This window comes from Nipponia nippon, unplaced genomic scaffold, assembly GCF_047370975.1.
Source record: "Nipponia nippon isolate SJK-2023a ecotype South Korea unplaced genomic scaffold, ASM4737097v1 scaffold_7, whole genome shotgun sequence".
Classification (NCBI taxonomy): Eukaryota; Metazoa; Chordata; class Aves; order Pelecaniformes; family Threskiornithidae; genus Nipponia; species Nipponia nippon.
In genome coordinates, this window is record NW_028262391.1 from 8,762,954 (window position 1) to 8,787,960 (window position 25,007).

Consider the following 25,007-nt stretch of genomic DNA (forward strand, 5'->3'; position numbering starts at 1 on the left):
CAACAGTCTGCACACCAGCAGACTACTTGTGCCACTCACGAGGTTTTTTTATTTTGTATAAAACAATTAAAACACTTTTCAACACAAATGAGATGTCAAAGCATACTTGAGAAGGAGCTATTTTTTGTATTGAGATTGTTTTATTTCGATTAATTTTTCCACCTGAAAAATGCATGTCAAATGTAATTATGTTTTCCTCAAGGCAGCCAGGTAGTAGACCCATTTTGAAAACTGCAGAAACTCAGATTTCTAGAGAAAGCTAAATAATAAATTATCTAACTACTTATGACTTATCACTACTTGTGTCTATTTATACAAAGATAGAGGATAAGACATTTCTAAAAAGAACGTGGAAATAAGTTTTCCAGTTACAATGGACGCAGAAGAAAGCCAAGTATTAGGGCAAAACGAGCATTTTATGTCCACTGCTTCTTAAAGAATGGAAGTGTGACCAAAACATGACACTACATAAGCATGTAACAAGCATGTTCCAAAACATGGGTGCGTGGCTCCTGAACAGGCATCTGTGACAGTCGTCCTCAAAGTAGCATCTAAACCATTGCAATTATCAGCACTTCTAGTAGGACACCCAGACTGCTGTATGAATGAACTTTCAGACAGTTTCTTTGCATGGCACAAGACCACACTAAAGACCAAACAAACTTTCTTTCTGTAAGTGCTACCCTACTAGCAGAGAAAACAAAGCTTCATCAACAGCAATAAATCATTGCTGTAGGTTTTATCACAGGATCTGCGATGCTTATGCTGTTTTTGAGCCAGTCACCTTGGCTGTCTTCTTTTGAGTGATACTATCTGCTTGAGCGATTCCTAGTACAGTAAGAGCCTCTCAGCTCAATCTCTAGGGTTACTTCAGCGTAAGTAAAACCAGAAAGTGAACATCAAGAAACAAAACACACAGAATATTCTGAAGTACATCATGTCCATATTTTGAACTGTGGCATTGTAACAGTTAAACCTGGCAGTTATACATTTACACAGATTATTTGGATAAAACATGAATCTCTTAGTGGAGGAGAAACACACTTGTCTCTTCAACAGAAATGAATGCATTTTTAGCATCTCTTTCAAACAGTTTCAAGTAAAACATGAGGAGTCACAGACGACATTAAGCTCTTGAGACAAGCAATGTGAGTTAGTTAACCAGTGCAACTAGTTAATTCCTTCAATTTTATCTTTTCTAGTGATGTTATCTTGAGCTTATTTGGAATTTTAGCTTTTTTATTATTATTTTTTTACCCAGGCTCTTGTCTCAAATATATAATACATATTATATATATATATGTACATATAATATTGAGATTGTTTACTTTTTTGCAAAAAATTAACACAGCAGATACCATTTATGTATTACCAGCATTGTATTTCATGTTTCCTAAAAAAAAAAAAAAAATATTAAAAAAAAAAAAATCTATCCTAGTTATTTTACACACAAGCCAAACAAAAAGGTACAATTTTTTCACACTGTCCAACAGTGTGTTCAAGATTGCTTTGAAGAAGGAGATTTAAATAGAATTGATGCATTTCATTCCATTTACTCAGGTCTTCAGAATGAGATACTGTGGCTAACGACTGACAGCTAGACACTTTTAAGGCAACCCTCTCCCCAGATCCCGCCTGCCAGAATTTACTCTGAACAGAGGACTACAATCAGACAATGAGCCTTCCAAAAAATGTCACGGGCAAGTTTTTGAGATACTGGAACACTTAGCAGCTCCCCAAGAAAAAAAAAAACAAAAAAACAAAAAAACCAAAAAAACCTGACAAACGTGGATGCTGTGAATAGTCCGCAGAAGAATCTTGTCAGAGCAAAATCTAACTGATCTTACATTCATTTAAAGTTATTTTTTTAATAAATACCACAAGAAGGACAACATATTAAGTACATTTCTTATACGGACACTGGAAAATGCTGTAGAGTTATCGGCTCATTTCTACCATTCAAACACATCACTGCTGGAGCTTTCCTAACAGTATTGTTATACAGTGACAAAAATAAAGACTGTTCTCGGCAACATGGGTTGCTAACTCATTGGATGGTATCTGCAGTCTTCTACTTTGCAGTCTCACATTTGATATTGTCACTGGTATTGAAGGATCAGTGAAATTCCTTCATCATAACTAGCACTGAGACCTACTGCTTTAAATTTGACGTGACATACTATGCTTAAGGTACCATGGTAATTGCTGTGCCAATTTGATGACTCAAAACTGTGCCCAGAACAGCACAACCCCTGTGTTTTTTCAAGGTCTTAAAATGTCTCTGAGCCAGCACTGTGAATGCAATACTGCTTTAAAGAGAAAAGAGATTCAAGAGATGCTAATATAAATAATCTTTTTATAATGAGTTATTGTCTCAACAGAGCTCACAAGATATTATAATTTCAAGTGCTATCACTGCTCTTAGAGTTTTCAAGAGGACTCTAGATTCTTGAGACACCCTATCAAGGGCAAATCATTAGTCTCAAGTTTAATGAATCTATGAGAAAAGAGACTGGCTTAGCCTGACTTACTTTTCAGTTCTGTTGCTGATAGCCAAAAATCCTTCCTGACCTTTCAATCAAAATGAGAGCAGTTCTTTTAATTTTAATCTCAGAGCCTTCTCCCTGATGTTCTACATAAGATTGACGAGTAACAGCCTAATTGTATTAACACCATCTTCATTGTTTTCCTCCCTTCTTTCATTCTTTTCCCCCCACACTCAGCTGACTCATGTTCCCAGCAGGGTAACAGACTCCTCAGAATGACATACTGTCTTTTCTGACTGCACATCACATTTTATTCAGGCCTGAGTTGAACTGTTGAGTGCTTTCACAGTAACAGCCACAACTTAGGTGCTTTAAAATTTTTTTTTTTACATTTCATTTTACTTGGAAGTTTGCTTGAATGTCAAAATTCTCTTACCTAATGTTTCCTTTTGTAGTTCACGGCACCTACTTTGCAGCTCATTCCCTTGCTGAAGTGAAGTTTGAAGCTGTTGAGTTTTCAGCTCAACGGTGTCGGCCACCAGCGTCAGATGTTTTACCTTTTCTTGGAGGCATTCATTCTCTCTCTGGGATTTTGCTAACCTCTGATTCAATTTGGGTATTTCTGAGGAGGAAAATAAAAAAATCATATAGACTGCTGTTAAATGTACGTTCTTCACTAAAAAGTATTACACCTGATTTACAACCTCAGGACTTCAGCATTCTGTAACCCTAGTTTGGGTACGGGTCAGTGCAAGCCACATACATTAGCAATGCTTCTGCTGAGAATGTAGAGGGCCAAAAGAAGTGCCTCGTGCAGTATCTCGTTCCACAGATAACATGTACTTAGCCAAGCACACATTAATGACAAATAATACAAATTTTGTTCTAAAGCAATAATAATGTATTTCCTCTAAGATCTCAAAATCAAATTAAAATACACATATATATTCCAAATCAAATAACAATAGGTGACAAATATTTGAATGCAAGCTTTTTATCTTAAGACGATACACAAACCTTTGTTGACATAAAAAAACAATTACAGACTCATTTTGAATTTAATTTGAGAAGATATCAAGGGGGTTAGCCTCTGCTAAAGCTCAGCTTGAAACTTCTGCTTCAGAAGATGTTTGGGCATGTGTATTACATTCTATTTTCTCACTCTTTAGGTGACTACTGCTGTTAAAGTAATCGCAAAGTGCATCTTCATTATATAAAAGACAGGCTTTATCACTATCTTTCATCAGCTCTTCAACATGGAAAAGCAGCAGTCCCAAGGAAGTTTCCCAGGTAGTTTTTACTGCAAGGTAAATAACTAAATCATGGGCGGGGTACAGAGGGTCTCTTATGTTTTCATATTTTGTCCTCAGTTATCCTCAATGAGTGCATTTTAACATTTCCAAAAGTAGTTGCAACTCTTTTCTATGCCTTCTCCAACTACAGCCCTAAATGTTCAGTTGTCCAAAGAACTTATATCACTTCTATTTACACAATAATGACAATGGTCAAGTTAGATGGAGTCTAATTCTATGCTCAAGTCAGCTATTACATATGTTTTATATGCTGCCCATGTGCAAATTTTAAATTCTTTCTGTGGTGCAAGTATTTTCTTTACCTACAATCTTTCCCAACTACTCCACACTTAAATGAATTTATTGTTAGACTAAATGATGTAAATAACAGAAGATTTTAAGTTCTTATACTTCTTTCTACTTGCCATTAATTAACTAAGGCTAAATAATGTACATATACAAGGGCTTTTATAAGCGGTTTTCAAACTAACCAAGCAAACTGGTCTAGGCATAAAGAGTAGCACCTCATGTAACATTTTTCTTCTCAAAATCTGAATAGAAAACAAGTTCTGAAAATCTTGTTGCAAAAACAGTAACGTAAAATAAACAAAAATATTACTATATATTAATATGTTACCATATGTTAATAATGAACAACTCATGTAACAGAATTTAAAAGCTTTTGAATGGCACTTACAGGGCAAAAAAGAAGAAAAATTATGTGTGACTAAATTGCTTTGATTTAAAAAGCTAGATTTAAGGATGTATATAATGTGGCTCTGTTCTCAAGGGGATGTTGTTGAATGCAGTCGGGGATACACAGCATGTATCACGGTATGTATAATCATTAAAAGAACCTGAAAGACTGCACTTCTGCTTCAATATTCTCTATATTTGCAGCATTACAACAAATAAAACAAGAGATACTTCAGAAAAGAAGCCTTAAAATGTTACGAGTCTCTCTGAACCTGAAGATGTTTGCAGAAACGCATGCTCATATTCCCTTTATTAGCTAGAAGTAGGCAGAGAATGAGCACAGGAAGAGAGGAATCCTTGGGGACATACAATACTTTCTGTGCTCAGTCTAATTAGGAGATGAAGTCATGAATCAAAATGCGTGATATTGACACTGACATTTAAATTAATTGTTCTTACGAAAACTGAATACTAAAGAGTGATTTTCCGGTCACGCTCATCTTCAGCGGGCCAGAGCCCTCCTCCCTTCTGGGCTCTCTGCTGCCCGGACTCGGGACACCCCAAACTCTCTGTTTGGACCCAGGCGCTGTCTCCGTGGGATGCGTGCCTACTCACTCCTGCGGCACAGCTGCCCCACTTATTTCTTCCCAGTCTGAACAAAGCAATCATTGAAAACATTAAAAATTACTCCTAATTTCACAGGAAGCATAGGCTACTGGGGAGCTATTATTTAAAATGAAGCCACATATTTTCTGAGATACTCCACGCACGCAGGTTTCACTTAAGCTGTGAATTTGCACTGGAGTTCACATGGTTTCACCAGCAGAGTGATTTGGGAGATGCACATCGCCCACCATGCCATTATATTGCTTCTCACAAGGGCAGAAAGCGTGACATCAGCTCACCTACTTCTTTGCTACCTTATAATCCTGATAAAACTAAGAGCAAATAGCAGCTCATCAACTCATACACACAAAGTGCACAAAAACTATAAGGAAAGGAATATATATAGGAAAATTATGTCCAAAGACCATTGAAGTTGCAAAAGTCAGCACAGGGGCTGTTTAGATGCTCTGGATGGTACAATCTGTAATTACACTACTGCACACTTTTTTCAGCAAAACTAATCTCTTAACTGAGGCAGAGCAAAAATGGTATTCAAGGATAAATCCGATTTTTCAGCTCCAACTGCCAGCCTGAGGGCTGGGCACGACCTTCACGAACAAGCCATCGGTTGTGACTTGCTCCCAGCTTCTCTGTTCCTGAAGGCTTCCCTTGTCTGAGCAGGAAGCAGGCTGTGCGCCAAGTGAATTATTCTCAGCCCATGGGCTGCTCCATGCCCCTTTCAATCCCAAAGACCCCTCAGATAAAGACAGCTGTATTTGAGTATTACTTGTTCGTATTCAGAAACGGAAGGAGGGAGTAGTTGCTACATGTTGGGTGCAGGTTTGCTCGTATGCAGCAGCTCACACATTCAAGGCAACCGCATGTGTACACCAGTGGGTTGCTGAAGGGAAGAGGTGCAGCCTGCCCATGGGATGGGGAGGCAGCACTGCAGGACCCTCAAAAGCAGCTGCCCAAAGGATATTATACCATTGCCGTATAGTATCGTGTGAGTATGCAAGCAGGTGCAAAAAACTGGTAATAAGAGACACAAGGCAAATTAAAATATCTCCAAGTCTTTGTGTTGCAGTCATATCCATATACTCATACTAAGTATATTATTTATGTTTCAAATCATGGTAAGTATTTATGTTACTTCCGATTCAGTCTGACTTGGCTTACTGAACAATTAGTCCAGTACACTAATCCGATAGGAACTGGACTGAGTTCAACTCAGTTTGTATGGTGTCACAGCAGTAGATGGGGTCTTCTAATACTTTGGCTCTGGACAAATTAATGTCAGAATTAGAAATTATCTAATTAATTTTACCTTCTAATTTACCGTGTTACAGTCAACTAACAAAAAATATTTTATCTTGTGCAAAATTATTGCAAGATGATTTACCTGTCAAAGCTTCTTTGCTAACGGTTTTTATTTGTAGAAAAATTTCTTCCTTCATGGCAGCCCAGTTCTCCAGGTTACTGGAGATGACTTCTTTAATACTGTCTAGTTCACTTCTAATAAAAGGAAACAGTGAGACAGCCTTGTTCAGAGTTGAGCAATGGTGTTCCAATGTATTTCTGCAAGACAGAAAAATAATACCAAACATACATTTTTAAAATGACAAAATACTTTTAGTAAACTTCGGAAGTAAAGTAAACTTGATAACTACTTTTCTGTTATATGACAACTTACACTATATTGGGTTACAATAACTTAGTGTATGAAATACGCTGTATATTGAATACATTTACAATCAGTTTCTCCCTTCTAAATGTTGATTTAGAACTTATATGCATAAATGAAGAAAACTGTACAGACAATTGTACAATCACTTTTTATGGAGAAATCGGCGTAATCATGTTTAAATGACTATATGTCCAAGCTTATGTTGACTCTTTGTAAACAAGACGTGTAAGAAATACTTTTATTTCCAACACATTACAAGCAAGTGGTACACACTTGCTTTTAAGTGTTTTAAATTTGTGGAGAACTTGCCCTGTTGCTAATAACATCAGCAATCAACAGTGATATTTTCCAGTTACATTTGCTAACACTACAGCATCTCACTATATTCTGGAAAAGCAAGAAAGATTAGGACAGTTATAAACACTCTTCTCACTCACAGTACTGTCCCTGCCTGCACCTGCATCGCCAGTGAATCCTCTCAACTGATTGTACGTGTTCACAGGAGGCACAAACACTGGCATTTCTTTTTGGGTTCTTACCTGAGCACTTGCGATTGCTTATAGGCAGCTTCCTTTTCCTCTTGGAAATACCGCAAATCCTCTTTCACATTTTTTAATTCATCTTGCTTGTTTTTAAGTTCCACTGTTAGGTTTTTTATTCTATAGATGTAAACAAAATAATCAGAAAGTGTTATTTGCACTACTAACCAACCTGTAACTTTTGTTTCAGCTTTAAATGAAAAACATACTCAAAATCTTTTCAAAGATGATAATCACGTATTTCAGACTGAGGTATCAGATCTCCAAATGGAGAGAATTTAATCTTCTGGCTATAGTAGGAGCCACTTGAGCAACTCCTTCAAAGTAATACTCATAATACATTTGTAAAATAATGTGGAAATGTGTATGTCCAATACCAGCTCATATGCAATGCTATATAAATATCTTAAGAATTCAGTGTTCGCTCACAGATGCAACACACAACTCATTCATCTTCCAAAAAACATATGCCATTATGAAAATCTCAGTTTAAAGTTCAACTTGGGTACCCAGCTTAGGGACTACAATACCTAAAAGGTAGGTACCCTGTCCCAGCAGGGTGATGCAAGGTACCACAATGAGCTGCGTAGGTTCTACACGCAACTGCAAGGATGTGCAGGAAAGGGTAATGGAGAGCTCACCTAAGCTGAAGGGGAAATTGTCTAAAGTCAACAAATAGCAAATACTACATATTTGGTTACTGATATCATAATTTTTTTCCATTCAGATTGTTTATCTATTTCTGAATTTCAGACATTTGCAAAAGATGAATCCCAATTAGTCACTCTTGTTTCCCTTTGCCCCAAGTTTCACACTCACGTTTGTGGAACCGTACTTCTGCACTGCTGAATTAATTAACGGTGCTCAGCAAACAATAATAAAAAATACACATGTACAATATATTCCTGCCCATTATTTTTACACCAACTGGAATTTAGGCCTCTCTTGCTTGACAATGGCATTTTAAAGAATAAAGAGAAACTTTTCACAAAAAATGTTTCCACCAGATGTTACTTCTATGTACTCAGGTAATGACATTAGCATCAAAACGATCAAAAATGTCAAGGTAGTAAGATTATTTTCCTATATTTTTCTTAAGGAAGACTTAAGGAGACAGCAGAAAGTTCTGGACTAGAGCTAGGTTTCCATGTTCCCAGCTTGACCCACAATATGCCGGAGAGAACATGCATTTATTTTCTTTACTTCCCCCTTTCCTTTCAGAAAAAGTACCACCCAAGAGATTTTGGGCTCAGACCACTGTTGACCACAAGACAAAACGGAAAGGCTGTGACTTGGTGGCTCTACCTGACAAATCCTGGCCGAGTGTCGGGCTCCTGCCAAAGCCTCAGCTCTCCTTGGGTTCCCCTCCCTCTCCTAAGGCCCCTCGGGATGCCTGAAAGCAATCACCTTACAGAAGAGGATCAAAGGAGACACTGTCACAACACCCTCTGTAACTGTTTGCCTTGAATAGATTGAAAAGTCTTTTCATGCTTCCTTCTCCTAGGTATGGAGTGTGCTTCATCACAACAGCACATAATGGATTTTTAAATTATAGTGCAGGTGACGACTTTCAGCATTTTACTTCAAATCTGACACCAAAAAAGATCCTAAATCTGCGACTGGGAAAGAAAAGCTTACTGTTATCGGGACTCACAAATACACTGTGTACCCTCTCTCCTATTAAAAATGCAAATTAACGTTTGTCACATCTGTGCTTCTAATTATGCTTATTTAAATGAGATTATGACATTACAGCAGGAGAATATCTGTGCTGGGGGAAAAGTGATCAGAGACAGGCGATACGTGCTCATGGTTATGTACAAGAATATTCAACTCAAGATGTGTAATAAGTAAAAAGTGGGGAAAAAACATTCTTTCACCACTGCAGACTAAGAGCTTGTTTCACAGCCAGCAGACAGTGCTGCTTAACCAGCCCCTGCCTCGGCCACCCAGCAGCATCACCCAGCCGGGGAGAAGGGGCACCGCCACGCGCAGGGGCTTTGCTCTGTCTCCACAGCGCTTCCCACCCAGAAAAAGGGGGAACAAAACCAGATGCCTCATCAGATGAGGCTGATCCTGTGGGGGCTCTCCCCATTTATGGGATCTCCTGCTCTGTGGCAGTCGGCAGCCAGACTGCCTGCTCCGCAGGTGGCTCAGCCCATTCCCACACCAGGTGTAGCAGAGGCTGTGGATGGGCACGATTCCTGCAGTCACCCGGCAGCACACAGAGATGCTGCCTGCGCAGGGGGGCTGTTCGCTGCATTTGCTAACATCTGAACAATCTTCTCATTTTAATTGCTTCAAGTTTCATCCATATATTTTGAAAAAAACAGCCCCATGATAAGACACAGGAGAACCAACCATTACTTCTTGCACCACCATCACCTGCTCACAGGAGAGGAGGAGGGGGTGGCCCCTGGGAAGCAGAGGGAGCTTTCCATCACCGCACAGCTGTGCACAGCTGCACACGCTGGTCTCCTGCCTGCTTAGGATACGACCCACCTTCGTGCTGGACTCTAAGCCACAGCAAACACAGCCGTCTAGTTCAAAGGAGCAGACGGCTGACCTGCAAGTTTTCTTTTCCTCTAAAATTTACCTTTTGAACTTTTTCATCACAGCAGCGGTTCTGACCTGTTTATTTTCCAAGCACAGCTATCATAGTGTAAATAAATACATTTTCAACACTGTTCTTTCAACAACTCGGGACTTATTCCCATAGTTGTAATGAAATGAATGGAACCGTATGGGAATAACAGACAGCTGAATCCAATTCCCTTCCTGCATTACATGTGCAGGAAGAATACCACATAGCACATCACTACCAGTTTACAGTAGGACTTTTTTCTTTTCTGTTAGCTGTAGGTAACCATTCTACTATATTCCTCTCTCCCCGAAAGTACAACTACAATGATATGCAACTGTTAAAAACCAGTCCCTTTGTAAGCTTTCAACGCTTACTGTTAACCTACTGCAAGCAGAGTAAATGAGCTATTTGTCTACTGGTGAGTCGTTGTCACAAGTAAATAAATAATATTTGAATCGACAAATTTTTTACAAAACCAAAGGATGGCAGAAGCATTACATCAGCCTCTGCTTCCATTTTAAAAAGCAAAAGAAAATGAGAATGATTTATAGTAAAAAAAAAATATTAAAATTTAGCAATTTAGCCGTAATATTAATATGCATTAGTTACTGTTATCAGATAGATCATCTGTAACACATTTGCACCAAAATGCAAGTTGTAAAAAATATTAATCCTGATAAAGAAACTTGGATCTGTAGAGCTCTGCCAAAACCAAAACTGAACATCTGGTAGTTAAAAAGCAAGTTGTTTGGGATCAACTGTAACCACTGGGGAAAAAAAAAAAAAAAAAAAGATAAAACTTATTAAAAAATTGAAGAAATTTCTGGCATTACCTTGCTAGGAAAATTTACCCATACCTACCTGTACATTTTTTGGAGGCGGAGGGCAGGAGGGGAGAGAATAAAATCTGTTTGATTGCATTTGGGAGCAGAATCAGATTGGTGTCACTGACTAATGAGGAAATGACCATCCCCTTAACAGTCACAAATTCAAATCTACTTTTGCAGATGATATATTCTGTTAACTATATCTTCAGCAAAAAAAGCAGTGATTATCATTGAACAATAGCAAATCAAAACTTTGGGATCCATGGGAAACTGGATGCTCATTTTCGGTTCTTACTCATTCCAGAATGGGCAGTATTTGAAGACCTTTTGGTTTAAAAAGGAAACTTGCGAGTAAGTACAGACACACTTTCTTACTCTTTCCATTCCAGAGATCTGATGTAGTGGGGTTGGCACAGAATTGCAGCCTCAGACATTATCAGTATGTTCTGGCCATTCACACACAAAAGAACAGGTGGAGAAGGCAAGACAGTTGCACTCTGTCTACTATCATCACCATAAGAACGAAGAAAAATAAACATGTTATTTTGGTGATATTTAGCACAAAGGAAAAAGTTCAATGGATCATTAAATGCTGGCATGAAGAGAGACTCGTGAGAACATAGTGATCTTGTCCTCTGTCCTATAGTTCACACGAACTGTGAGAATTAACATCCTATCTTTGCAGCCAGCATACTTTCTTACTGAGTACTGGAGGAAGCCCGCCCAGAGTGGGAGTTGAATTATAACATGTTAACTACTAGTGCTGACAACGAAAAGAATAGCATGAGAAAATAAAGAAGTAGTTGCAAGGGATTCTTGCCAGCAAACAAATACACTCATTGTCCTAAAAGTAAAGACAAGAGCAATTACCATGGTTGTTTGAATTTAAGACATTGCATTTCACAGAAGTTACGATCTGAAGAAATAACCCTGTCTTTGCAGACTACATGGTACACAGCCCCTTTACGAGTCCGGGTAGGACCCATTTAAGCCTGAATGAGCAATTGCACCATTAGTTGCCTGCAGTCAGCAGGGACAGTACGCACAGCGGAGGCTGGAACATACTGTCAATGAAAAAAGTTTCACTACAGTATTTTCAGCTCCATGAAACTCTCAGGACCTGCTCAGAGCCAGTAGTTGCTCATTTTCATTTCAGCGTGTTGCCTTTCTTCCAATAGACAAGTCAGCGTGCATCCCTATGAAGGAGCTGAGTATTCATTCATAAATTTGGTGTAGGGTATGTATAAAATTGCACAGTCTGAAACTCACTGCACGTAATATCATCCACAAACTTCTTCATAATTATCTTTTTTTATATTCTGTTCAGCACAAGTTCAAGTTAAGACAAGACTATTTCATAGTTTTCATATGCCACTACAGAATCATTCACCTCTTGATTGCAGGTTAGCATACGGCCCGATTTGACAGCAAATGAAAATTATCTCTGACAACCAATTCTGAGGCTCTTTGTGAAGGTCTCTATCAAGTCTCATGTAGGCTGACAGTCATTTCAAATCTTGCATTAATTGTTATCTTTATTATCTCAGCAGAAGTATAAAATGTATTGTGAAGACAGCTTAGATAATTTTTGCTCCAGCAAAGGTAAATCTCTGGAACAGGTCTGGAAAACAATGATAGAAAGATGACTGCCTTGTCACAACCCCTTCAAAATTTATCTTTGAAGAAGCCCAGGATTCAATTTCCCAGAACTACCAATCCAGCTACCAATTTCATCTACAGCAATTACAGTTTACACAATCTCAGTCATAGCAGTCATACTCAGTACTGTCAGACCTCAGGAATAACTTCTGTTAACTCCTGTGTAAGTCGGGAATAACTTCCTAGAAGTCAGTAGAGTTATATTGATTCAGTTAAAAAAAAATGAGATTACAGTTATGAGTAATTTGATAATTGCATAAAAAAAATGGTGCCAAGGCAAATTTATAGGTGACTTTTTACTTACACTACAAATTTGCACCAGCAAATTCAAACAGAAGTTTCCCAAGGTGTATGTTTGAGTATACTTCCCAAGCAGAAATCTTCTTAGTTTCTAGATTTGCAGGAACAGTAGAGAGTGAATAATTATATGAAGACAGACAGACATTGCGTTTCCCTAACATAATACAAATATATTTCTTTTTGTGTTTGGATTTTTTTCAAACCAGACAAGTGTCTTGCTGATGGAGCCTACTCTGTTACATACATTATTACATCTTTGAACGTAAGTGGAAACTAAGTTTTCCCTCTGAATTCTAAAACAGTCACAATCCAAGTAAACCCATCTTTTCACTACTTCTTGCTTGCCAAACACGAAATCTCTTTTTCCGTATCTTCCCTCTGATGAGAGGCTGCCTGACCTCCAAATCCACAGAGCCCAGTGATCTAGAGCAGCAAGCGACCTTCATCCATTCCATCTCACCTCTTCCCTTTACTAGAGAATCCTTCAGAACGCAGCCATGGTCAAAAGAGCTAACCCCAGGTTTTCCTCTGGGTAGCCACCTTCCCGTTTTGCAGTCTTAAAAGCAAAGTCAAGTGCAAGAGGAAGTCAAAAACAGGAGAGAAAATAGGTGTCTCAGTATTCAAGGATTAGCCTGTGTTCACCCTCTGGTCCCATCCAAGAGTCATCGCCATGTGGCCATAGAGAACTCCAGAACATAACACCTTGTACTGTATGCACAGGCACACGATATATTAACCTTCTTCAGTAAATAATCACAAAGCTTTCAAATCTCACCTCGTAAGATAATAAAGCAGAACCCCTGCGGATTTCAGTGAGACATTCTGTCTGAGCATGGACTGAATGAAACTGTTTAAGGCTTTGCAGTTCTGCCCAGAATAAGTTTACAACTACGAATCAAGCTTACAAATCTCACATTAAATTATAAGGTGGAGGTAAACGGAGACATGAAAAATTATTTTATTAAAAACTTCTTGATGGGTCATTCTTACTTTCTTGCTTTTAACCAGTGGTCACAAAATGGATAGTAACTCCCTATACCCAAGCAATTGAAAATTTTAACTTGAACTTATAGTGTGAACAAATAAATGACCACCCACTAGAGGAAAGGAAAAAAACCTAAACAAATGTGCATCACACCATTATCTTATATCTACCATGCGATACAGGATACTAAACACAAATTCAATTCTCTGACAATTTATGAATATCATAACCAGCTTACAATGAAATAATATCTAAGCATTACTTTAATCTCTCGTATGGAATTGTGTTGTCCACACTGAGTTAAGTTATACAATGACCTGTTGATCTTTTTCCCTAGTAAAAGGGTAAATGTGGCCTTTGCCATTGTAGGTGATGCTGTGCAGGGACTCAGCGTTGGAACCACGCGAGGGTATAAGAGAGGAACTAGTCCCCGTAATTGCAGATGGCTGTGAGCACTGAAATGGGAAAACCTCAAGAACTGTAGCGTGTAAACTGTTCAAACAATAAGCAGAGCAAGAACTGAAAATACGTGCCTAAGGCAAAAACCTGCACTGAGGGAGACGAACAACTTTTACTTTCCTGAGAAAAGTTAGTCATTCATGGAGGCACGCATAGAGCCATGCGGAATCTTTGCTGGAGCTTTCTTGTCAGTGAACACCTCTTAAGGCCATTTTTACATTATGTGGCACCGATGGCAAACGCTGTGATAACTTTTGAAATATCATTTTAAATTTTAATTTTACCTATTAAATATGAAAATATATTTAATTAAATATACATGAAAAGTATGCATGGAAGCAAAAATGCAGATTTCATGTTGCCTTTTGCATTTTCTACTGACTGCTCTTTCAGCCTCTTCCAGGTAAGGAATTTTGTTTCACCAAAAAAAAGTTCATTTTATCAGGAGTTTAGAAGAAGGTTGAGCATTACTGCAGTTTTGCACCTCATGAATCACTCTTCTGAACTATCTCTGTGAACAAATTTGTCTTGCTTATTAATAATCAATCTTGGCACTTAATCATGTTAATAGAAAAAAAACTTGTCAAAACTGGAACAACCACAATTTTAACACACCAAGAGTGGGACTGAGCTCTCGCTCGTCAGCAGCAAAAAGCACGTATCCTATTGGGAAGACACTGGCTTCAACATACTCTACCCAAGAATCTATCAGCGAGAGATATTTCCCCAAGGCACTGTGCTGATTGGCTTTCTGAGACTGTGCCGAGATTTGTCAGTGATTTTTTTAAGATAAAAGTGAAGTTCGCTGCTGTACAGAGGGTGAACACAGGACCTGGGTCCTACAAACCCTGTCAGGCCTTTTGCTGTGTCTCTGCACAAGCCTGAGCCATACCAGAGCCATCATGACGACACCATCAGGGCAAAACATACAGATCAGTTTGCAACCATAAAAAAGAACATATTAAAACACTTTGGCATTATACAAAATTCTGCTTTTTCCCAGTTAATAAGTACACCCTAAAATTATCATGTAGCTAATTAGAGAAGTATGTACTATTATTTACAAAACAGATTCAATAAAAAAGTTGAAGGGGCTATTTCCTAGTAAACTTCATATCCTCTCTTCAGAAAACTCACACGCACATGGCACTTCCAAGTACAAACCAGCTCTTGTGCACTTCTAAACACTGCAACTTGAGCCACCTAAAAGTAGAATTAAATGCATAAAGAGCCAGAAGAATTCCAGCACTTATGTGCTCTATACTCTCCCTACAATGAAAAACCACTACATTATTTCCTTCTGCTGGGAAACGATGAGTGCAAACCCCAGAGATTCAGTGAATCCCATGCCCAGCTGATACCTCTTGGCAGCTTGTTGTATTTACTTGTCTCTTCCAAGCAGCCGCTGAAGGAGCACACACCTGAGACTCACCCAGAACCTCTGTAGTGTGATGAAGAACACTCATGTACTACTTTATGAACGGATTTCTTATGTGTTAGATGATACACCAATATCATTCTGAAAACACATTACAGTGCTGCAGTGGTTATAATCTTTTGTTCATTAGTCATGCTTTCTAAAACAGTCAAAAGATGTGTGATCTCCCAAGTTGCCTACATATGATGGTATATAATAAGAATAACCAACTGTATGCCCTAAACCACATTCAGAAAAGGAGAGGTTAGTTCTTTACCTCTTTGTTTATTTCATCCAGATTTGGCTCTCAGAGATTTTTTACATCAATTCAGCTCTACTTCATCACTAAGTATTCAACAGAAACAGACATTTAAAAAAAAAAAAAAATCTATTAAAGTGACCTTTTTGCTTTGTGTTCTTCCCCTTCAAAACCTATTTTTAAAATGGTGACACAGTTCTTAAAGCATGTACCACTCCCCATTTCTGCATTTTCAGTCTCCTAGGACAAGAAACCACACGTCATTTCTACCAAACTGCTGTGTAGGTTGGTAGCTAAGGGTAGCGCACTGTGCTGTTACCACTGCCCAGTCACTTTAGTGTTTTATTACAAGTTTAGACTTTACCAAGCCAGGTAGTTGCTGTTGCTTTCCTAAGCAATCATGTTGCAAAAAGGAAGATTTATGTTAAGCAAATTCAACAACAAAGCATTTTCCATGGTATCAAGTTTTGCCATTGTGGTAAGAACTAACAAACTCAAGAAAACACACACAAAAAAGCACAAATATAGAAAAATACAGTTTCTACAAGTTCAAATGTTACGTTTACATTATCTTTAGGATTTTATTAGTTATGAATAAAATTTTCAACATCTACATGCATGACTCAGGAGCATAAGTCTCATGGTAGCAACAAACAAGTAACTCCTCCTGCTAGATTTGTAAAACAGCTTTCAGGAATCTATTCACAAGGGATCTGTGACATAGGACTCGCTAAGTGATATCTATACACCGCTTCACATGTCTAAACATCATAAAAATCTCTTGTTCTTTGTCACGCTCATGATATTCAGTACTACTATACCTTTAAAAAGCATCTTTAGTATTTAAATCTATTTTACATTTCTTACATTGGATGTTGCGAGAATTATCAAAATTCACACCACAAATACAGTGTACCACTCATGCAGTGTCACAAATGTCAAAAGACACTGCCAGAGAAAACCTGTTAATAGACTCAGCTCCAGGGACTCCAGGAATCCAGGGGCCGTCCCACATAGAGACATGGCTACACCCAATCATACTTGTATCTCCAATGAATTAGAGAAGTAAGCCCCCAGTGAAAGTGCCTGTTACTAATATGTTTACATGGGTAACTGTATTGGGTCTGCACAGCAAGGTTTTGTAGCGAGGAGGGGCTACAGGGGTGGCTTCTGGGAGAAGCTGCTAGAAGCTTCCTCCGTGTCTGACAGAGCCAATGCCAGCCCATCAGTGACAGTGGTAGCACCTCTGGGATAACATAGTTAAGAAGGGGGAAAAAAAAAAAAAAAAAAAAAAAAAAACAAAAAACCAACACAACAAAAAAACTGTGCAGTTGCAGCTGGAGAGAGGAGTGAGAATATGTGAGAGGAACAGCCTTGCAGACACCAGAGCAGAGATTCCCCTGCAGCCCCTGGGGAAGCCCATGGTGAGGCAGGCTGTGCCCCTGCAGCCCATGAAGGTCCATGGTGGAGCAGATCTCCACCTGCAGCCTGTGGAGGACCCCACACCAGAGCAGGGGGATTCCCGAAGGAGGCTGTGACCCCGTGGGAAGCCCACACTGGAGCAGGCTCCTGGCAGGACCTGTGGCCCCGTGGAGAGAGGAGCCCAGGCTGGAGCAGGTTTGCTGGCAGGACTTGTGACTCCGCGGGGGACCCACGCTGGAGCAGTCTGCTCCTGAAGGACTGCACCTGTGGAAGGGACCCACGCTGGAGCAGTTCGTGAAGCACTGCAGCCTGTGGGAAGGGCTCATGATGGAGAAGTTCGTGGAGGGCTGTCTGCCGTGGGAGGGACCCCACGCTGGAGCAGGGGAAGAGTGTGAAGAGTCCTCCCCTGAGGAGGAAGGAGCGGCAGAGACAACGTGTGACGAACTGACCCCAACCCCCATTCCCCATCCCCCTGCACCACTTTTGTGGAGGAAGGAGAGAAATCGGGAGTAAATTTAAGCCTGGGAAGAAGGGAGGGGTGGGGGGAAGGCGTTTTAAGATTTGGTTTTATTTCTCATTATTCTACTCTGATTTGGTTGGTAATAAATTAAACTCATTTCCCCAAGTCGAGTCTGTTTTGCCCATGACAGTAATTGGTGAGTGACCTCGCCCTGTCCTTATCTCGACCCACGAGCCTTTCGTTATATTTTCTCTCCCCTGTCCAGCTGAGGAGGGCAGTGATAGAGAGGCTCTGGTGGGCAGCTGGCATTCAGCCAGGGTCAACCCACCACAGTAACAGACAAAAAATGGTTAGTCAAACAACACGCCAGTGTTTCAGCTTAACTAAGCATGAATCGTTGCTCTTGCAGACAGTAGTCCGTAGTCAGTATCTTGCAGAAGAGCCAGCAGCGCAGAGCACAATGCGGTACCAGCTGCACAGCCTACCTCAAGTTAGCACATGTATTGACGGGCATTGCTATTTCAAGCTAGCCACAGCCCTTCAGGAATAGCTCTCATGAAAGAATTCTGGAATTAAAGTGATTTCAACACGGAATAAGAGTATGACTTGAAGAGCTAAATCGAATCAGTGTAGCTAACTGCATGATGGTTAGTCCCCCTTCTTCTGACAAAATCCCAAAGGGTAGGTAACTTATTTCTGCAAAAGCTCATGTTCTCAGGTGGCTTTCAAGGTTAACCACAGGTACAAACAATAGCAATACTTTAACCTAAAAGGAATATAAAAATGAAACAGTCTGCAACTAACAAGAAAGATTAAATCTCTTGGTCTACCAGAGATAAAAACAAAAGGCATATTTGGCTTCCGATAAACATTTGCAGTTTGGGAGGAATGATTTGTCAACCTTGCAAGAACCAGAAGATAGTATGTTGAATAGTTAGTTTATGCCAACAGCACAAGGTAACAAGAGAGGCCCAGGATAGTAAAAAGGAGATAAGGACTATTTAGACAAGTTACTTAACAAGGCACAATAGTTGATTTATGGCCTGAATGAAAGCTTACTGAACGTATTCTACTTGATTTCGGCAGGTTTTAAATCAAGTTGAGCCTTAGGGGAAAAAAAAACGCAGAGATAAAATTTTTATTAACTGTTCCAGCTTTACTACAAAAAGTCAGCTAAATGAAAATTTTAAGTTTACCTCTGGGAAATGATCCTCAACAAGAAGAATGTGCTGTCACTGTATTTGCTAACACACTGAATACTGCCATCATAACTGCCACTCAAAGCTGTTAAAGGGACAAGGAGCAAATGCACTCTTCAAAAATATGATGATAAACCAAAGAAAACATTGAATATTGGGAGGGGGGAGGATGTTCAGTTTGCAAGAAATAGTATGAGCAGAGTGATCTACAAGATGTATGTGTTTTGTTCAACTTTGTGTGAACTTGTGCTTTAAAATGAATCTTTTATTAGTAATATTACCAAACACAAGCCTAACTAAATCCATTAGTAGTAACATCAAATTCTTAACAGTATTTGAGTGATTCACAAAAAAAAAAAAGTAAATGGATTTGAGTGCTTCACCTATAAACAAGCTGTAGTTGTTTCTTCTGCAGTGTTTCCAAAGCATTCCAGTCCAATCTCTTGAGAGCACCTTAATACTCCAAATGCCCCATGTTATCAGTTCTAGATCACTTGCTACTAGGTATGAGTCAGTCATGCAAGAAACACCCCTATTGGGGGTCTTCAGAATCAAAGTGACTGAGCCGATACGTAAAATTATAATGTCATTCTTACAGAAAGCTTCTGACAAACAGTTTGATTCAGATGAGAAAGAAATTACCAAGAAGTTTCTGATGCCCTTGTTTGTACCACATTATTCTATCAGTAGTCAACTTTAGCAACTGCATTTTTATAAAGTATCTTTTATTAGCCAACTATAAATATCAATGTTTACCGTCCTACTGTAAAAAATCAGTGGAATATAACAATAGATTCCAAAATATGAGGATAGAAAATTAGGATACAGAAAACCAATACATAGTATCCATGTTAAATCTGACTATGAAAAGTAGAAGACAAGAGGAAAAAAATGGAAAGGCAGTTCTTCAGAGCTTCAGGTCTGGAAGAGGCCAAACCAGTTTTTTTTTTTTTCTTTCACAGAACAGTGCAGAAAAGATACAATTTGTTATTATGAAATTTGTTATATTGTCATGGTGTTGTAAAACAGCATAAAAGCAAAAGGAGGTTAACTAGAAACCAGAAGTATCAGTCCAGAAATCCTACAGCAAAAATAAGACTAAAAAACACACCCATGATGCTAACAATATCATAAAATGTTCATACTGACTACAACAATTTCCCTCTCAGTCCAAGTTCTTCATACATTATAAATAACCGCTGAGGATGGACAAATCAAAGCTAACAAGCTAGCTTGAAGTTCATGGTTGAGAACCCGATGGCACTCTCATTATGGTGGCACAAAACCTAACACAGGTGGACACCAGGTTCTGCAGCCACTGCTGCAGTATGGACTGCCTCAGTAACGCCACTTACAGTACGTGAATCAGCCATGTATTTTAAAGCCAGTTTGGGTATAGCTACCTTTGCACCCTTTACTGCAAACCCAAAGAATAGGAAAAATATTAGAAATGATGAATGAAGGAAGGGCAGAGGGGAAAAAAGTCTTTGAAACTTTCCTTTTATGCTTTGTTTTCTCATGTCTACCCCAAAATGAACTTTTTATGCTTGGAGTACCAATTTGAAGGTTTAGGAACTAAAGTTGTGCTGTAGGCCCCTCAAAAGGACAAATGTTTTCGATGTATGACTTCCTGTTCTAAGTTAAAGTTATCACGATGTGATAAAGAAGTAGAACACGACAAAAGCCTGTAAGTATGAGCTGAAAGAGAACATACTTAAAGGTTCTAATCATTGTGCCCTAAAAATATAAATGTGGCTCTGAGGTCTATTGTAAACTACTGGAGTTCTTAAGAGTACAAAACTCCCCCTTTAATTGGGACCTTTACATACCTGCCAGTAAACATTTGCAAACTCCTGTTTCTGAGGAGCAACGCCACAAGCAGTACCCAAGATTTTCATAACTGCTTTAGTATTCTGTATCATCCCTTCAGAGCGTGAACCGTAAGCTTCTCGGGGTAAGAAGGCTGGTAATTCTTTACCATGTTACTATGAGACAATAAGCAAAAACTTCAGAACTGTGAAACTCCCAATACTGTGGAATTTCATTTAAAATATTACAATTTTATTACAAAATGATAAGATGAAATATTTGATCATTTCCCTTTGGGACTGCGTGCAGGGGAAATACCTCTGTAATGCCTTCTGGCCTTTCTTTAACTATATTGACCATTTCTAAACTATTAAGGAATTGTAAACTTGCTTCCAGAGAATACTATGAAAGATGAGTTAAATTAAGTATTACAGTATATATGTTACATCTGATAAAAGAAAGACAAATCTTATTTGTATTTTAAACTTCTTTGGAATGAAATTACCTAATACACATACACGAAAATAACATCAGGCTAGATAATATGCTCTGACCTTTCTGTTTTTGAGTCACTGTCAGCTTGATAGTGTTCAAGGTCTTGGTAAAGAGACTGCAATTCTGCTTGAAGTCCTTTTTCCCGTTCTATACTTCCTTCATAAAATTTAATCTCCTTTTCCATGGCTTTTACTTTTTCTTCCATCGCCTTAAATTCATGAAGTATTAAATAGCTGACTCCACAGTATTTACACACTGTCTCATCCCGGGACATCTAGAAAAAGATAAAATTGTAAGATTGTTTGTGAGAAACAAGTTGAACAAAAAAAAACCCTGAATGACACTAAATAATAATAAATCTGAATAGTTTAAACCATTTACTGCTCTGGAGCATTTATGATCAGATGATGTTATTGCTTTAACAAATAATAAAGACAAAATTCTACATTAGCAAAATGAAATCAAGCTATAGCAGTATTTTCGCTTACTGGAAACTTCACAAGATATATCAACTGTGCAATTTACTATGTGGGAACTCCCGCTGGAATTCTAAACTGAAGTACCTCTGAATTATGTTTGATGTATTAATTTAAAATAAAATGCTGTGTTTTACAAAGTTATCTCCTTAATGAATTTGTGACCACCTGAGCCAGAAAAATGTTATTTACTGCGTTTTTTTGACAACTCATATCCAACTGAAGTAGGCAAGATGAAAAGTGGAAAGTGAACAGAATGATGTAATCCAGCAATCTTTGCAAAAATAATTCAAATGAGTAAGGGACTAATTATTATGATGTAGTGTCCATGGCACTTGAGTATTATGGAAAATGTAACCCATTTACTAGGTATGAAGTATTCACCACTGATTAAAAAAATACAGAGTACATATTACACATCTAATTGAAAGACCATTTCTTAAATTGAGAAACATACTTCTGTAAGTGATCAAATTATTAAGCTTTGCAGTAAGCAAGGCTTCATAAATATGAACAGATAGATGTGCTCTGACTCCGATACGTACTTATTACTCCGTATATCAGTTATTCCTGCATATTTTAACGATTTTCACTTCCAGAAAAAAAATGCTCCGTTTACAAGCGATGCAGAGCTGAACCTGCACAAGAAATGGGTATCGAGTAAATAAATCGGCCAGACCAACCCAAGAAGGTCTGACAGTTTAGTAGGGGACATGTAAGCATCTGCTTACCAGCACAGACCATGGATCCCTGAACACGACAGCTTTTACCCTGTTCTTGGGTCACAGCATAAATGCATTTGAGAGGAGATGGTTAAAATTAGGACTAGATCAGAGGACACTCATAATACAGCTAAAGAGACTACCTCAAAGCAACAATAGAAAAAAAAGTATTGGTAAGCTTGGAGACACGAAAGATGGAAAATGGGTGGCAGCTGGAAGAGCAGTTGTGTGTTTGTGTACTGAGCGCTTAAAACACACTTTAACCTTTCTTGCAGTTATCAACTGTTACAAGGATTTTAACACAATGACTTATGAAAATCAGAAAGCTGGAAAACTGCAAACAGTTTAAGTCAAAGAATGTAAGAATCCCTTGTGTTACAGAAAAACAGAAAAAAAGACATTTTGAGACATTGGGATAAGTTCAAAGAAATCATACTTAGATGAAAGAAAACAGCTTTCAAAAATTATAAACTAATCATGGGATAACGATCCCATGATTCAATAATAGTTTGCACTTTAAATATATCCTTATATATATAAATATATATAAAATATAAATAAATAAATGATATTTCAGGATGCCCTGGAAGTACTAGGCCAAGCTTTGTTTCTGATTTCTTAGTTTTGCCCCAGTTTAAAATACCCCTAGTTACTGTTGCTCTGAATGAGCTGAAAATGCACGTTTATTTTTCCTGGCAGCTGCAAACTGTGCTTGGAAATATGAAACTGTTATTGAGGATAACCACCATAAAGTTCCAAAGCACTAAAATTACTATATTGAAAAAGGACAAAATGAGCTGTTATAAGGAGCACAGGAGGGGGGCTCTTATCCCAAAAAGAACATTGTGGTCTCGTGCAGTACCACCACTGCTGTCTTTCAAACAAACAGTTACAGAAATTTCACTGGGTACTAGGATTAAAAACAAAATAAAACAATTGGGCTCCTGCACTGAAAATGTTTTACGCAAGTACTAAAAAACTTTTCAGTTTTCAAATTCAATTTTGTAACTGAACTTAAAAACAAAGACACAGAACAATAAATATTATCTATCTGGACTTAGCAGGAAATGGGTCCTGTTCTTCTTCACATCCATTCCTCAGGTGAAGTAAAAGCTTGAAAGGAGTTCAGATCAGGTTGGATTTTTAAAGTATTTGCTACATAGTCAAAAAATCACAGGAAAGCCCGAGGGCTTTATATTACTGCAGTAAGGAAAGAAAGTTCTGTCTTTTAATCAGAAACTTGCTTCTGTACATGCATAATTATCCTGCAACCACTGCAATATACTGTATGTAGATTGAACTAGTTGTAAGTATCTAAGTAGCAGTTTCCCAATACCAGTAATGAATTTGGCATGGGTTGAGTGATGCTCAACAGGCAAGCTAGCCCAAACTAAATTCCATGCTGCAGCAGATTAACACCAATAAGCAAGCTAACTAATTTAAATCCAGCACATGTATGCCAAATATGCCTAGAAAATTAACAGGACCCAGCTGAAAGTGAATAGCTCCAAAGAGCAAGGCCTGAACTGGGCAGAGCAAGGGATGTACTGATGTGAATTCTCATCCTAAATCCAAGATTCCTCTCTCATGCCCATAGTGGTCAAATCACAAGCAGTACTCTCTGGTTTTTTCATTTTTTTCTTCCCCCCCCGCTCTTGAATTGTCAACATCACAACCCGAGTTCTCCTCATTGATACTTAAAATACCTCCTGAAATTCCTGAGCCGACTGGGCATTTTTCAGAAGCTACTGAAGCTTCACACACGCAGGTACAGCGAAATGCTGTCAAGCTGTAGATGCTGATTTCATTCAGCCAAAATAATGACAAAGCTATCTCAGGGATACACCAATTTAAAGGTCAGAGACAGAAAGCATTTTATAGCTTTGAAAACAACATACAAACAAAACGTTTTTGGGTGTTGCACAGTTTCCAAGCGAAATAACATTACTTCGTCTATGTGTGTATTTCTCTATTGTCACCCTTCAATAATTTGTGAACCAAAATGTTTAGCCATTCATAACCAATTCTGACACTGAGGGCAGAAATATTTAAGTGTCTAAAAGTTCTAAACAACCAGGTAGGCAATAAAGACCAAGTTCCCTGCTGAAGAAAACTCTGAAGCATGAGCACAGTCCTTATGAGATATCAGACAATTCATATAGGAAAGAGGCTTATAAATGGTCTGTCCAGGAGAAAAGATTCCATCAGACCTTGTATCTTAGACACCAAAGTTGACCAACCATTACACAAAAGTCTGTAGAAAAACAAACTTTCATTAGTTCTTAGGCTGACAAAGCTGCCTTTTCTGGAATAATATCATCACTGAGTAACCACTAAGAACGTGTATTACATACACAATGATTTATGTTTTCAGATTCCATATTTCACTATTTACATTTGATCAAAAGACTGTTGTCATCTTCTCAAATGCAAAGCAGAAAAAAAATCAGGGGAAAAGCAGAGTTTGGAAGCAACAGAAAAGGAAACTATCAGAGCTCTAACTAGAAAGGGGACTGTGTATGTCCTTCGTGGTGAGAATAAGCAGTGAATAGAAAAAGATCAACTAGGAATTAAAAAAAACCAAACAGAAAGTAATGTTAGTATTGTGGTTTTGGTCAGGGAAACTCA

At 38.4% G+C, this 25,007-nt stretch overlaps 1 protein-coding gene across 3 annotated transcripts in view; it reads right to left on the minus strand.

Moving 5' to 3' along the window:
* The window catches only part of LEKR1 (leucine, glutamate and lysine rich 1), a 66,904-nt gene that overhangs the window by 34,308 nt on the left and 7,589 nt on the right, over positions 1-25,007 (minus strand). The window contains exons 2-6 of one of the 3 annotated variants that reach the window (XM_087740542.1): positions 22,203-22,295; positions 21,241-21,455; positions 7,307-7,426; positions 6,483-6,658; positions 2,923-3,108 (exon numbers count right to left, since the gene is read on the minus strand). In XM_087740542.1, coding sequence (XP_087596668.1) covers positions 2,923-3,108; positions 6,483-6,658; positions 7,307-7,426; positions 21,241-21,455 — 697 coding nt within the window. In that variant the 5' untranslated portion in view covers positions 22,203-22,295. Of the gene's footprint in view, positions 1-2,922; positions 3,109-6,482; positions 6,659-7,306; positions 7,427-20,706; positions 21,205-21,240; positions 21,456-22,202; positions 22,296-25,007 lie in introns of those variants that run through there. The other 2 variants (XM_087740541.1, XM_087740543.1) reach the window with 2 other exon arrangements.